Source organism: Carlito syrichta, unplaced genomic scaffold, assembly GCF_000164805.1.
Source record: "Carlito syrichta isolate Samal-C Ts95f unplaced genomic scaffold, Tarsius_syrichta-2.0.1 Scaffold314795, whole genome shotgun sequence".
Classification (NCBI taxonomy): Eukaryota; Metazoa; Chordata; class Mammalia; order Primates; family Tarsiidae; genus Carlito; species Carlito syrichta.
This window is the reverse complement of record NW_007258891.1, coordinates 246,234-259,533: the sequence shown is the minus strand read 5'-3', so window position 1 is coordinate 259,533 and position 13,300 is coordinate 246,234. Positions and strand designations below refer to the sequence as shown.

General features: G+C 34.9%; 1 protein-coding gene across 1 annotated transcript in view; it reads right to left on the bottom strand.

Moving 5' to 3' along the window:
- Positions 1–5,453: 5,453 nt before the first annotated feature.
- PEX13 (peroxisomal biogenesis factor 13) overlaps positions 5,454–13,300 on the bottom strand; it is a 25,614-nt gene continuing 17,767 nt past the window's right edge. The window contains exons 3-4 of the mRNA XM_008071966.2: positions 8,297–8,422; positions 5,454–6,196 (exon numbers count right to left, since the gene is read on the bottom strand). Coding sequence (XP_008070157.1) covers positions 5,907–6,196; positions 8,297–8,422 — 416 coding nt within the window. The 3' untranslated portion in view covers positions 5,454–5,906. The remainder of the gene's footprint in view (positions 6,197–8,296; positions 8,423–13,300) is intronic.

The following is a 13,300-nucleotide window of genomic DNA, read 5'->3' as shown; positions in this document are numbered from 1 at the left end:
TTGAGAGGCTGAGGTGGGAAAATTCCTTGAGCCAGCAATTGAGATCAACCTGGGCAACATAGCAAAACTTCATCTCTACAACAACAAAAAAGAACAAAACTCCACAAATAGGTTTTTTTTTTTTTAAGAGTAGGACAAAGACAGGCCATTCATCTATTAGATATAAAGACATAATATAAAATTACATTAAGACAGTGTTGTAATGGGACCAAGGAACTGACATACACTGAGAGAATGGAGAGCCCCAGTTTCACATTTATGGGAACTTGAAATGGGGAAAACATGGATTTAGGAGATGGTGCTAGAAACACTGACCGCAATCCTACTTGGCATGCTCAGCAGACACTCACATTCACAAGATCTAAAAGGATATAACTTGGCACCAAGGTCACTTAGGCAGAAGGATACAGTATAGCAAATAGCATATGGAGGAGGGCATCCTCCTTAGGTAGACCTCATATACCAAAGGAAGCACTATCTTTTTATTTTTTGAGTCAGGGTCTTACTCTATTGCCCTGTCTGGAGTGCAATGGCATGATCATGGTTCACTGCAGCCTCAAACTCCTAGGCTCAGGCGATCCTCCCGCTTTAGCCTCCTGAGTAGCTGGGACTACAGGAATGCACTACCATGACTGGCAATTTTAAAAATTTTTTGTAACGATGAGGTCTCATTATGTTGCCCAGGCTAGTCTTGAACTCCTGGGCTCAAGCAATCCTCCTGCCTTGGCCTCCTAAAGTGCTGGAATACTAAGTGTGAGCCATCATGCCCAGAAGCAATGACTTGTTAAAACCACTGAAGGTAGGTTCCAGGTCCCCGCAACAAGAAACAAGCTTGTTACCAGAGTCATACCTTACTCAAAGAAGTCTTAAAATCTGTGCTTTCTCTTTTTACAATAAAAAAAAGTTACTTGGAAAACATCTGACATTCTATGTTTATCTTAACCCCATAGATTTCCAAGGAAATAGTGCTAAGAAAAAAGTAAATCCAAGGTCATTTCTCTCCAGAGAGACAGAAGGGGTGTTGTTAACCCTTTCTTCTTAATGGCTAGATGGAGAAAAGCTTAATTCACACCTCATAATATATCCAAAAATTAATTATAATTAAATTAAAGACCCTAATATAAATAGTAAAACTTTCAAACTGATAGAAGGACAAGACCTAAAAAGTACAAATAATTGCAGGGGTAGGTGGAGGGGGGATTTTCTGTTCAATGAAAATCATCAAAGACAAGAATTAACAAGCCGGGCTCGGTGGCTCAGCCTGTAATCCCGCGCCTTGGGAGGCTGAGGTGAGTGAATTGCCTGAGCCCACAGGTTCGAGACCCGCGTGGGCAACTTGGCAAGACCTCATCTCTACAATAAAAAAAAAAAAAAAAAAAATTAGCCGGGTGTGGTAGCGCGTGCCTGTAGTTCCAGCTAGTTGGAAGGCTGAGGCAGAAGGATCACCGGAGCCCAGCAGGTCGAGGCTGCGGTGGCTGGGAGCCGTCACTGCACTCCAGTCTGGGTGACAAAGAGAGACTCCAACTCAAAAAAAAAAAAAAAAAAAGAATTAACAAATGACAAGACCAAGTTATTTCCCAACATCTGAATCTGACAAGGAAATGATATCTAGAACAAAGAATTTCTTGAACTGTAATCAGCAACAAAGAGAAAAACTTAATGAAAAAAGGAGAAAATTATAAGTAAAGGTAATACACAGAATCAAATATCAGAATGAGCAAACACACATGCTTACCATCATTAGATATCAGATAATGCAGATTAAGAAAAAATACAATTTTACACACACCAGATTAGCAAAAGTCAGAAAATATCAAATTCTGCTGAAGATGTAGAGAAAATGAAACCCGCATGTCTTGCTGGTAGAAAGGAAAACTGGTATAACCATTCCTGAGAACAATCCAACATTATTTACTTAAATCAAACATGCAAGACTGTCACTAAAGTCTCACTTCTGCTGCACTCCACACACACACACAAAGTGTATATAAGTCTCCTACATACAAATGAATTCTGTTCCAAGAGTGTGTTTGTAAGCCCAATTTGTTCATAAGTCCAACAAAGTTAGCCCAATACCCAACTAACACATTCGGTTATATAGTACTATATTGTAATAGGTTTATAATACCATTCACACGAATAATACATAAAAAACAAAAAAAATAAAGAAAACATTTTTACTCTGACAGTACAGTACCTTGAAAAGTATAGTAGTTCAGTACAGTACAACAGCTAATATACAGGGGCTGGCATCACATTCACATCTTTGAAAGTTCACAATTTGAAGGTTTGTATGTAGGGGACTTACTGCACCAGTCATTCTACTCTAGGACATATATATCAAAGAAATGAAAGGGCAGATTCATAGGAAGACATATACAAGCTTGTACAAATGACAATAGCTGGGAACAACCTAAGTGCTTAAGAGGAAAAGATAAGCTTTGGTATGTGAACACAATAGAATAATATGCACCAGAGGCATTTATATAAATAACATGGAAGGTCTTCAAAACTTAATATTTTTGAAAGTTAGAAGCAGAATACAATTTATACCAAAATATCATTTATATAAAATTTTAAGACTTACATAAAATAAGTATCATTATTTTTTTTTTCAAGGAAATATATCCAAAATATGAATGATGACTTAGAAGAAGAAACTTTAAGTAGGGGATGTGAAGAATGGAACTGCAGGCAAGAAATGAATAAAACTACTCAGGTAAAATAAAATAGAACACAAGCATATCTTTTTGAAACAAAAATATTGGTGTCATTAATGAAGAGTAAGATTAATGACTGACTCAATTCCGGATACTTGAGGTCCTTAAATAATAAAGCAAAACACTTATTTTACATGAGCAGAACACTTTTAAGACTTAAGTTAGCTTACTTAACATTATCTCTTAAAATGTGAAAAACTATATATGAGGTAAACTGTAGTAAGAACCCTACAGGATTCATGAGTTAGTTAACCTTAAAAGAAAGTTAATTTTCCCTAGAAAGATACACTAAATAAAAAGCTATACAATGTAAAAGGATGTTTTCCAGAAATACTGAGAAAATAGAGTTTCTTGTATTGAACAAATATTCCAATGCACTTTTCTAAGGTAGACTATTCTGATATTTGGGGAAAATAAGTTTAAATTACATTTTATAAATAAAAGTGAACTAATTTTAATTAAATATGTGTGAATCTAAAATTCTAGACTGATATGCCCTGTGACACATTTACAGGATTTAAAAAGTACACATGGAAAAACTTATAAAGCATATACTTTCCCTAACATCTTACTTTTGATTGTGCTATATGTTTTTTAAAAAGCACTCTCATGTGAGGCAGATGTAGCAGCTATCCCCAATCTTATCAATGAGGAAACTGAGAAACAAACAATGGGACTTAAATCTTATAGTAAATAGTGGTATCTAGACTTGAAGGCTTAATTTTATTTAATTCACCTGTAGGTGATTTTTATATAAATGTAATATTTTTCTTTAAATTACAAAGAAATAGAACAGACACATTGGTTTTCAGTAAGTAATATATACAATGATATAAAGAAAAAGAGATTTTATGTTATTTCTAAACCTGTAAGAGTTAACAGTTTATTTTTTAAAGTCAATCAAGTTTAATAAATTTTTATTTTTTCAGTAAAAGTAACTTCACAATGTATTTAAAATAAAAATATAACTGGATTCAGTTGCTTTTGTTTTTCCATTAAAGAACAGCTGTGTTCAAATAAATGTGTAATGACACACTGACAGTCTAAATCAAGTACCTAAAGGCTAAAACATGAAAATTTATAGTTATTTTACCATTTCCTTTCTGAACTGATAAAATACAATCAGAAAAAGTAAAAGAAACATGTTTTATTCTTGTAATTATGATTTATTTTATTTAACTGAAAATGTTTGAGTTTTAGTTAGTAATTTCTGCAAATTTATACTCCTTAAATAAGTTCCTAAAAATAATATTGGAGCCTTGAACATTACACTTACTCTAAAAAAAAATTATTCTAAAACTGTCATAATAAAAAAAAGTCACAAAATTTCTCTGCTTATTCTAGTCTTAAGTTACTTTTCTTGAATTTTAATAGAAAGGAAATTTTCAGACAGAATATCACACATGTAATTTAGCATATTTAATCAAATAATACACATCAGGTGAAACTGTCTTATCATTCACTTTGTGCTATAATCCTCTCCTTAGCATCTTTAGTGGTAGTTACAAATTCTATCCCAATAATTCATCTTTTCTAACTTATATAGCTGTCCCAACATTTCACTTCTACCTTATTTCTAGCATTCTATTTAGATGTCTCAATACCAAATTTAATAATTTATTTTATCAAAAATTTGCTTTAAGAACAAAATTTTCATAAATTCTCTAACAAATCAAAGTAGAACCTTCAACTGTAGAACACAAATGAAAAATAATATACCAGAAACTTTTTTTTCCAACCTGAAGGCTAATACTTGGTGTTAGAAAACTGGCCTAAGATAAATAAATTTCACTCTAAGTAGTTTTTTCTGCACAGGGTAAGATTTCTATTTTAAATGATGTTACTTATTAAAAATTTGTCATTTCAGAAAAGGGTTTCACATGGAGCCTTTAGTAAAGTTCTTCTATGCTTGTATATATTTAGTTCCTGTATGTTTTAGTTTGAAACTGTTGTAGAATTACTTGTTTGGTGAGAATAAACTCTAAAGAAAGACAAAAATACTAAATCTTAATCTTTATCAAACAATTCACAAGTTTTCAACAAATTCTACAAATGTATTCTTGTATATCTGTATTTCTGGTAGTATTCTGTGTGTAGTATGATCACAGCAAGTATACAAACTTTCCAATTTTCTGGGGGAATATTCAGCATACTAAAAGTTAGCTGTATTTAAAATCATTATGAACAAAAAAACATGTCAAGTACCATTATCATATTCTAAATGGCAATTAAGCTTTAATTTATAGTCTCAGTAGTAAAAACTAAGCCTAAAAGAAATGTCCATCTAATGTGACACATTTTCAATGTTTAAGAGCATCCTGAATATGGAATTTTAAAAAGTAGTTATATTAGGTAGAAGCAGAGAATCTATGAAGAGATTAAAAATCATTACTGTTAGAAATGATTATGTCATTAAATACAAACTCAGAGAACTGGAGTCTTGGTTGAAGAAAAGGAAAATAAACATTTCATATATTCTGATAAATCCAGGATGAAAACCAGTCACATTATAAAGGGATAGTTATATAATCCTCAGAAGAAATGGTAACAATTTTTAAGAAATATACATTTCAGACTTTTTACTAAGAGAGGAAACCATTAGTCTATCATTCTAGAACCATATCCTTCAGAATGCTTCTTGTAACCTCTCCAAGATAAAATTTTAAAAGTATAATAAAATATAATAGCATTAGTTGTTTGTGGGTGAAAAATATAAACCCAACACTGGATATTATGCAGATAAGAAAATTTTATTATTCAGATTATTTAAGGTTGTAAAAAAATTAGCCTTTTTGCCTGTTCTCAACTTCTGAGGATTCTAAGTCAATTATGCTAGAACTTTGAAAAGCACTAAAGATCCCTATTGTAGCAAACTGTGCATTCTATATAGTTTGTCAATCTTACTCTTTCAGTAAACTTAGGGATTTAAATAAGATGAAATGATAACAGTCTCCATAATCTTCAAATCTAGGTGAAACAAATATCTTCATGGTCCAATAACTTGTAAAATGTAACCAGGTCACTAGACCAATATACTAGTGTACAACTTTATAATCTCTAGCAGCAAAACACCTGTAATAGCCAATAACAAATATTTTCATTGGATTGTAGATTAATTTCTTTATGAGAAATAATATTAAAAAGTACTGTAAAGTATTGTTCAACTGCAGGCAAAGATGAAAGATATCAAAGATCTTGTTTATCTCCACGTTTCCCAGTGGAATCAGATGCAACTGGAACCTTGTTAGTTTCAACAAAAACAGATTCAAAGGCAGCTTCCTGTTCATCAGCAGCTGTGGCTCCTTTACTTAGCGTTGGGTTGGTAAAAGATTGTTGCTGCTTGGAAATTGTACTTGATTCCATCGTTTTCCTACCTCTTCTTTTACCAAGAATTTTGACATAATTTGCAGGTATGAGTCCTGTTGTTTGACCATCTAGACTAGCCAGAAGCCAACCACGCACTTTGGGTTGCTGTTCTGATGGAAAAAAAGACAGTCTTGTAATTACGGTATACTTTCGAGGTACATATAATACCGATGGTAAGATATATTAAGTAAAAATCTGTTACACTTATATAATATATTCAAAATCAAATGCTGAGTAGGCTTAACAGTTCTAGGGTCTATCCTTATAATTTATATTTTTTATTTTATATGTACTAAATATTTCCTTCTACCATGATGAACATAAAATTTATATCAGTTGGTCCATTCAGAGGGTAAGAAGATTTAGTTTTCTCAAAACTGAAAACATCAATGTCTTTCACATTTTAAATCTGACCAGGTGGGGTGGCTCATGCCTATAATCCCAGGGTTTTAAGAGGCTGAGGGAAGAAAGATTGTTTGAGGTCAGGAGTTTGAGACTATCTGGGCAACATAGCAAGACCGTGTCTCTTAAAAAAAAAAAAAGAATCTAAGGAATGAATAGGGTAAGCCAGGAATACGTATAGAAATATATACCTTTAGGCTGAGTGTGGTGGCTCAAGCTTGTAGTCCCAGCACTTTGGGAGGCCGGGGTGGGGGGGACTGCCTGAGCCCACAGGTTCAAGAACAGCCTGGACAACTTGGCAAAATCTCATCTCTACAATACATCAAAAAATTAGCTGGCATGGGAGCATGCACCTGTAGTTCCGGCTACTTGGAAGGCTGAGACAGAAGGATCACCTGAGCCTAGCAGGGGACGCTGGGGTAGCCGTGAGCGTGCCACTGCACTCAGGCCTGGGCAATGGAGTGAGACTCTAACTCAAAAACAAAAAAAAAGAAAGAAAAGAAATATATACATTTAAGCAGTCAGCTTTTTAAACATATGTTTGGCAAAAATATAAAAATACATTCCATGTGAACAGTCGTAGTGATTAAAAACACAGGTTCTTAAGTAAAGCAAGCCTAGATTCATAGCTCAGTTCTACCATAGCTTAGCTTTGTGCTACTGGACAGTTTGTTTATTTTGAGTCTTAGTTTCCTCATGTGTAAAACAAGGAAAGGATAATAATAGTACCACTTCACAGTATTATTTTAAGGATTAAGTGAAATATGTAAAATACAGTACCTTGTACATAGTAAGTACATTATCAATGACATCTGTTATTATTACTAGTACTATATTAACAAAATGTAGTGTTTTGCAATAAACCTGAATCCCCACAAATATGTTAAAAAACACACAAAAATTATGATACTCATTACTGGAGTGTCAATCAAGATCAGACAAGGATGCTTAGATGATGCTAGATAATTCCTTTGGCAGATTAGATTTATTACATTTAGTACTTACCTCATGTTTTTGTGTGAGGATTAGCAGAGTTTAAAATTCAAGTGTTTTGAACTTAGAAGAGCCTATATAAACAGTTCTTATCTCAGTGAATTTTTTTTTTTTGAGTCAGGTTCTTATCCTGTAACCCAGGCTGGGATGCAAATGGCACCATCACAGCTCACTGATGGGACTACAAGCATGTGCCACCACATCCAGATAGATTTTTTGTTTTTCTTGTAGAGACGAGGTATCACTATGTTGCCCAGGTTGGTCTCAAACTCCTGGCCTCAAGTGATCCTCCCACCTCAGCCTCCCAAACCACATCTGGCTAACTCAGTGAAATATTATTGGAACAACTCTGTTGGGGCATTTTTCCTTGGCTCCCCCAGTTTTGGAAGGTCTAAACTGACATGAAACATAAAAGAGTTTTTTTTTTTTTTGAGTCGGAGTCTCACTCTGTCCCCCAGCCTGGAGTGCAGTGGCACGCTCACAGCCACCGCAGCCTTGACCTGCTGGGCTCAGGTGATCCTTCTGCCTCAGCCTAGCTGGAACTGCGCCACCATGTCTGGCTAATTTTTTTGATTTATTGTAGAGATGAGGGCTCACCATTTGCCCAGGTTGGTCTCGAACCTGGTCCCCTTGCCTCCACCTCTCAAAGTGCTGGGATTACTGGCGTTAAGTCACCACGCTCGGCTATGAAAGAGTTCTAGTAACTACCTCAAAGTTAACCAACAATGAACAAACCCCTTTGCTGTAATTTTTAATCCTACATTTATAAATATTAAAAATTCAAAGATAATAGCAACTTATTCATGATTTGTTACCTTTGAGAGCTAAGTTTAGCATATCACCAGCCCGGAAAGAAATTTCTTCTTCAGATACGCCAACAAAATCATATTCTGCTCTAGCAACTACATGGTCATCCTCACCACTTGCCCAGTTGATGTTGTCTGTAAGCCAAATTAAAAATTAAGAATAGGTTAGTAAAATTTACCAAAGAAAATTGCAGATATTTCACTGGATATGGTTTGCAAACTGCATAAATTTATTTGCCAGGAGAAAAGTCTTCCCCCTCAAATAAAGCCTATAATGAACACTATGTTAGATCAACAATACATTCATTAGGGCAGCAGTCCCCAAACTTTATGGCATCAGGGACTAGTATCATGGAAGACAATATTAGAGGGAGGGGATAGTTTCAGTGTGATTAAAGTATATAACACTTATTGTGCACTTTATTTCTATTATTACATTGTCATATATAATGAAATATCTATACAACTCACCATTTAAAAAAAAGAGGTGCAGATGGAAGTGGCAAATGGAAATGGTAATGGGTAGGCCACAAGTGGACTAAAATAAGTGTGGGATTCTGACTTACATCTTGCCAACAGATGCGGTTGTCCAACTAAAGTACATCAACTCACTTGTTACTCACTGATAGGGTTTTGACATGAGCCTGCAAGCAAGCAACTTATTATGGTCTCTGTACAGTCAAACCTCACTGCTAATGTTCATCTGTATTTGCAGCCTCTCATCAGGACTAGCATCACTGCCTCAGCTCCACCTCAGATCATCAGGCATCAGATACTCACAAGGAACATGAAACCTAGATCCCTCATGTATGCAGTTTGCAAGAGTTAGAGCTCCTATGAGAATCTGATGTTGCTGCTGATCTGACAGAAGATGGAGCTCAGACGGTAATAAGAGCAATGGGAAGCGGCTGTAAATGCAGATAAAGCTTTGCTTGTTCACCTCCTGCTGTGTGGCCTGGTTCCTAACATGCCACGGACCTGTTAGTTTGGGGACCCCTGTACTAGGATATCTATTACATACTTTTTCCTTTAAGCTCCAGATCCCTTACTTTAAGCCAGGGGTTAGCAAAATGTTTTTTGTTTTTGTAAAAGGTCAGGTAATAAATATTTTAAGCTTTGCAGGCCAAGAGACAAAATAAAGGCTATTGTACAGTTACTTTTATAACATGAGAAAAACATTTCCATAAATTTTTTATTGGTAAAATTCAAAATATAATAACTGAGTTCTTTTTTGTAATGCAGGTCTACTTAGAAGTTAATACTCAGAAGAATGGAATATTTTGGGGTTTGATATTTCACTTAATTAGGGTTTAATTGCAAATATTCATTTGCTAATGCTAATTTGTAACATGATTTGAGGTACTTCATCTTTGAAAATGTCTTTTCACACAGATAAGTACTGCCAAATCCTGATATCAAGCCATGAGCATGGGGTTTTAATTGAGCATATTCATTACTTGGAAGATTAACAGACTAGAATATAAATTTGCTAAATCATTCTCTTGATATTTGCCTTTTACCACGTCATTACATTGCAGATTAATCACTTCCAAATGAAGATTAAGTGGAAGCTCCTCAATTGCACAGTTAAATGGATTTTGAAATATGCAAATTTCCTTTGTGCTTGCAAAGAGGTCCAAAAAATGCCCTGGCACTACAGTATGGGCTTGGAAAATGTATCTGCTGCAAACTTGCATGTGAACAGAGACACTACTTCTTGTTTTAACTTCTGATAGCCTGGAAGGTGTATAAAGCAGTGTGATTCAACTAATGTTAGCTGTTGTCAAAATAACTTTACTCCAGCATAAGTTTTGCATATAAGCAATGTTCTGCTTTATGAGTTTAGGTCAAATTCACTAAAAGTATAAGGGGGGACCCCCCAAAAACTGAAATGTATTAAGAAATTGTGTATTTATTCTTACATGTTTAAACTTCAATCACCTTCAAAGTACTTGCCATTTGATGCAATACGCTTACCAACATGTTTTTTCCATTGCTCAGAATAGTTTTTGAACTCATCAATTTTGATGCCTTTTAGTGCTTCTGGTGTTTTTTTGTTTCGCCTTTTCCACATTGGCAAAACATTTCCCTTTGAGGATGTTTTTCATTCAGGGAAACAAAAAAAGTCACCCGGAGCAAGAAATGGTGAATAGGAGGGTGGATCATGGGGTCATGCTGGTTTTGGTCAAACATTGCTGAACAGGCAGCAAGGTGTGGGTAGGTGCACTGTCATGGAGGAAGAACCAGTCACCTGTTTTGCCACAACGTGGGATGTTTCTTCCACAAATCATGACACAACCTTCTCAAAACTTGCAGATAAAAACTTTTATTGACCAGAACAAATTCTGAGTGTACTACAAGGGTCAGATAATTCTGGGTTTTTTGGGGTCCCCCTTCATATAACTAAGTCCTCAGCAAAAGCCGATTTCCAAAGCCACTAGTCGTTTAATAATGAAGGTGGCTCTGTTCAGACAAGTTTCAGTCTTGGCTTCAATCTCAACAACAACAACCTAAGCTTCGTTAAGCCATTGAATTGTGTGGTAGGGCAAGTTAGGATCTTTAGTGTCTACAAAAATTCACATGGGTCTATCACAAGAGTGAATCGAATTTACCTTGCTACTACTAGCTCAAGAACACATGGTAAATTCAAATATTTTCTGCAATTTATCTAATGATGACTAATACAATGAATAACCATAGACTTAAAAAACTGTATTTTCAGGCAACCCCTTGGGTCCCCTCCCACTGTGGGAGCTTTTCTGTCCTCTCAATAAATCCTGCTTTCAAAAAATCAAAACAAAACTATATTTTCAAAAGCTTCATAAATTTTGTCAAACTAAGACTTATTCTATTCCACATTTTCCCCATCATCAGTTGTAATATATCTTAGCAGATTCCACCTCAGGCTGTAATGAATTAGTGTTTTCAACTTCTTTGAAAATATTCTTGCCTATAGTGGCACCATGCAAACTACTCATGGAGGCTAATTTTTCAGTTACTTCCAATTCATCATTGACTTCTCAAATAAACAACTTAGCAGTATTGTTTTAATCTGCTTTATGTTGTTGTAACAATATTACAGACTGGGTAATTTATAAACAATAGAAGTTAATTTTGGTCATGGTTCTGGAGGCTGGAAAATCCAAGATGAAGGGGTTACATCTGGTAAGGGCCTTCTTGAAATGTCTTAACACGGAGGAAAGCATCACACGGCAAGACAGTGTGTGTGAGAGAGCAAGAGAGAGCCAAATTAGTTTTTATAACAAACTCACTCTCGAAAGAATGAATGAATCCCACAATAACAGCATTTAATTATTCATGACTTAATTACCTCTTAAAGGCCCCACCTCTCAATACTGTGGCACTGGGGATTAAGTTTCCAATAAATGAACTTTGAAACATTCAAACCATAGCAAGCATCAATAATTGTTAGTCATCATAAGCCAAGGGAAAACATTCTAATCATTTGCCTTGATTTAAGTTGGCCATGTTGTTCTAAATGTTGTCAATTCTTACTGAAAGGTTATTAATCTTAAACAAGTTTACTTTCTCTGGACACATTTCTTTGGCTGTTGCAATAACTACCCATAAAATACTTTCCTTGCCTGGCTAACAAACGAACCTCTCAGAAACTTATTTTAGTTGCAGGCTTATTTTCATTTTTGGTTTTTTTGGGAGGAAGTTCTGCTGTGATGAGATTTCCATCTTAAATTTTCTAATTTTTCTGACTTTTTATTTTCCATCATGAGTGCTCAGTCTGGTAATGTTGATGTGTAATATATCCACTTAACATATCTATAGTGTCACTGCATAATAAATACAGTGCTTTGGCATCTAATCAATTCAAACTATACTGTGCTTTAAAAGTATGATACTCAAAGTCTACTTTTCTTGTGCACCATATATGCATTCATAATTTTTTTAAAAATTGGTATAACAATGTGTTACTCAACATGCGTTAAGTTATGACTAAGTTGAGATTTATAGTGTGCAGAGCAGAAATGAAGCAAGAGAGTCCCACATATGGTCTCAGTGCAAATTATCCAATTCTGCTGTTACAGGCAAAAGCAGTCACAATAATATGTACAAAAATAAAGGTGGCTGTGTTCCAATAAAACTTTATTAATGAACACAGAAACTGAAGTTTTATATAATTTTCACATGTAACAAATTATTTTGATGTCTAAAATATTCTTTTTTTCCCAACTGCTAAAAAATATACAAGCCATTCTTAGCTTGTGGGCTGTACAAAAACAGAAGCAGGCCAGATTTAGTTCACAGGTCATAGTTTGTCAAACTCCCGCTTTAAATAGCTACAGTGACGGGATATGAGTGTCTTCGATTTGGGTTTACCTCAAAGATCTGTTTCATTACCCATTTCTCCTTCTATTGCCTTAGATGAAGAACTGTCCCTCCTTTGTACCTAGTTCTTTAAGAACACATTCTCTCTTACCTCCTGCAGGAAGTTTCTTCACCATTTAACTTCTCTCTGTGTTTTCCTTATTTACAATTGCTCCTCTACTGACACTTTTCTTTTAGCTCCCAAACATTTTCACCTCTCCCCACTTCTTAAAAAACGAAGCAAAACAAAAACTGAAAACCACCACAACTCTATCACTCAACTTGGCTATTCTTTTTTTCTCTCTTTCCATTAATTGCTAATCTTTACTTTTCTCTTTTCACCTTCTGACTTTATTTACCCCTTGTCCCCAGCTACAGTTTATGACTTCTCTCCACTCTATCAAAACTATTTGCTGGAGCTTAATGATTTTCAAATTGCCATATCTAATAATCTTTGCTCAGTTCTTGATCTTATTATGGTCTTGTACATCACTCATCATCCTTCTTCTTGAAACTTCCTCCCTCCACCTCTGCCTCTATAATGCTGCAGTAATATGGTTCTACTTCTGTTCTTCCAGATTTCCATCTACCTCATTTTCTTTTCTCTGTCTTTCTACCATAGTTACACCATTCATTATAGTATATCTTTTTTTTTTTTTTTTTTGAGTTGGA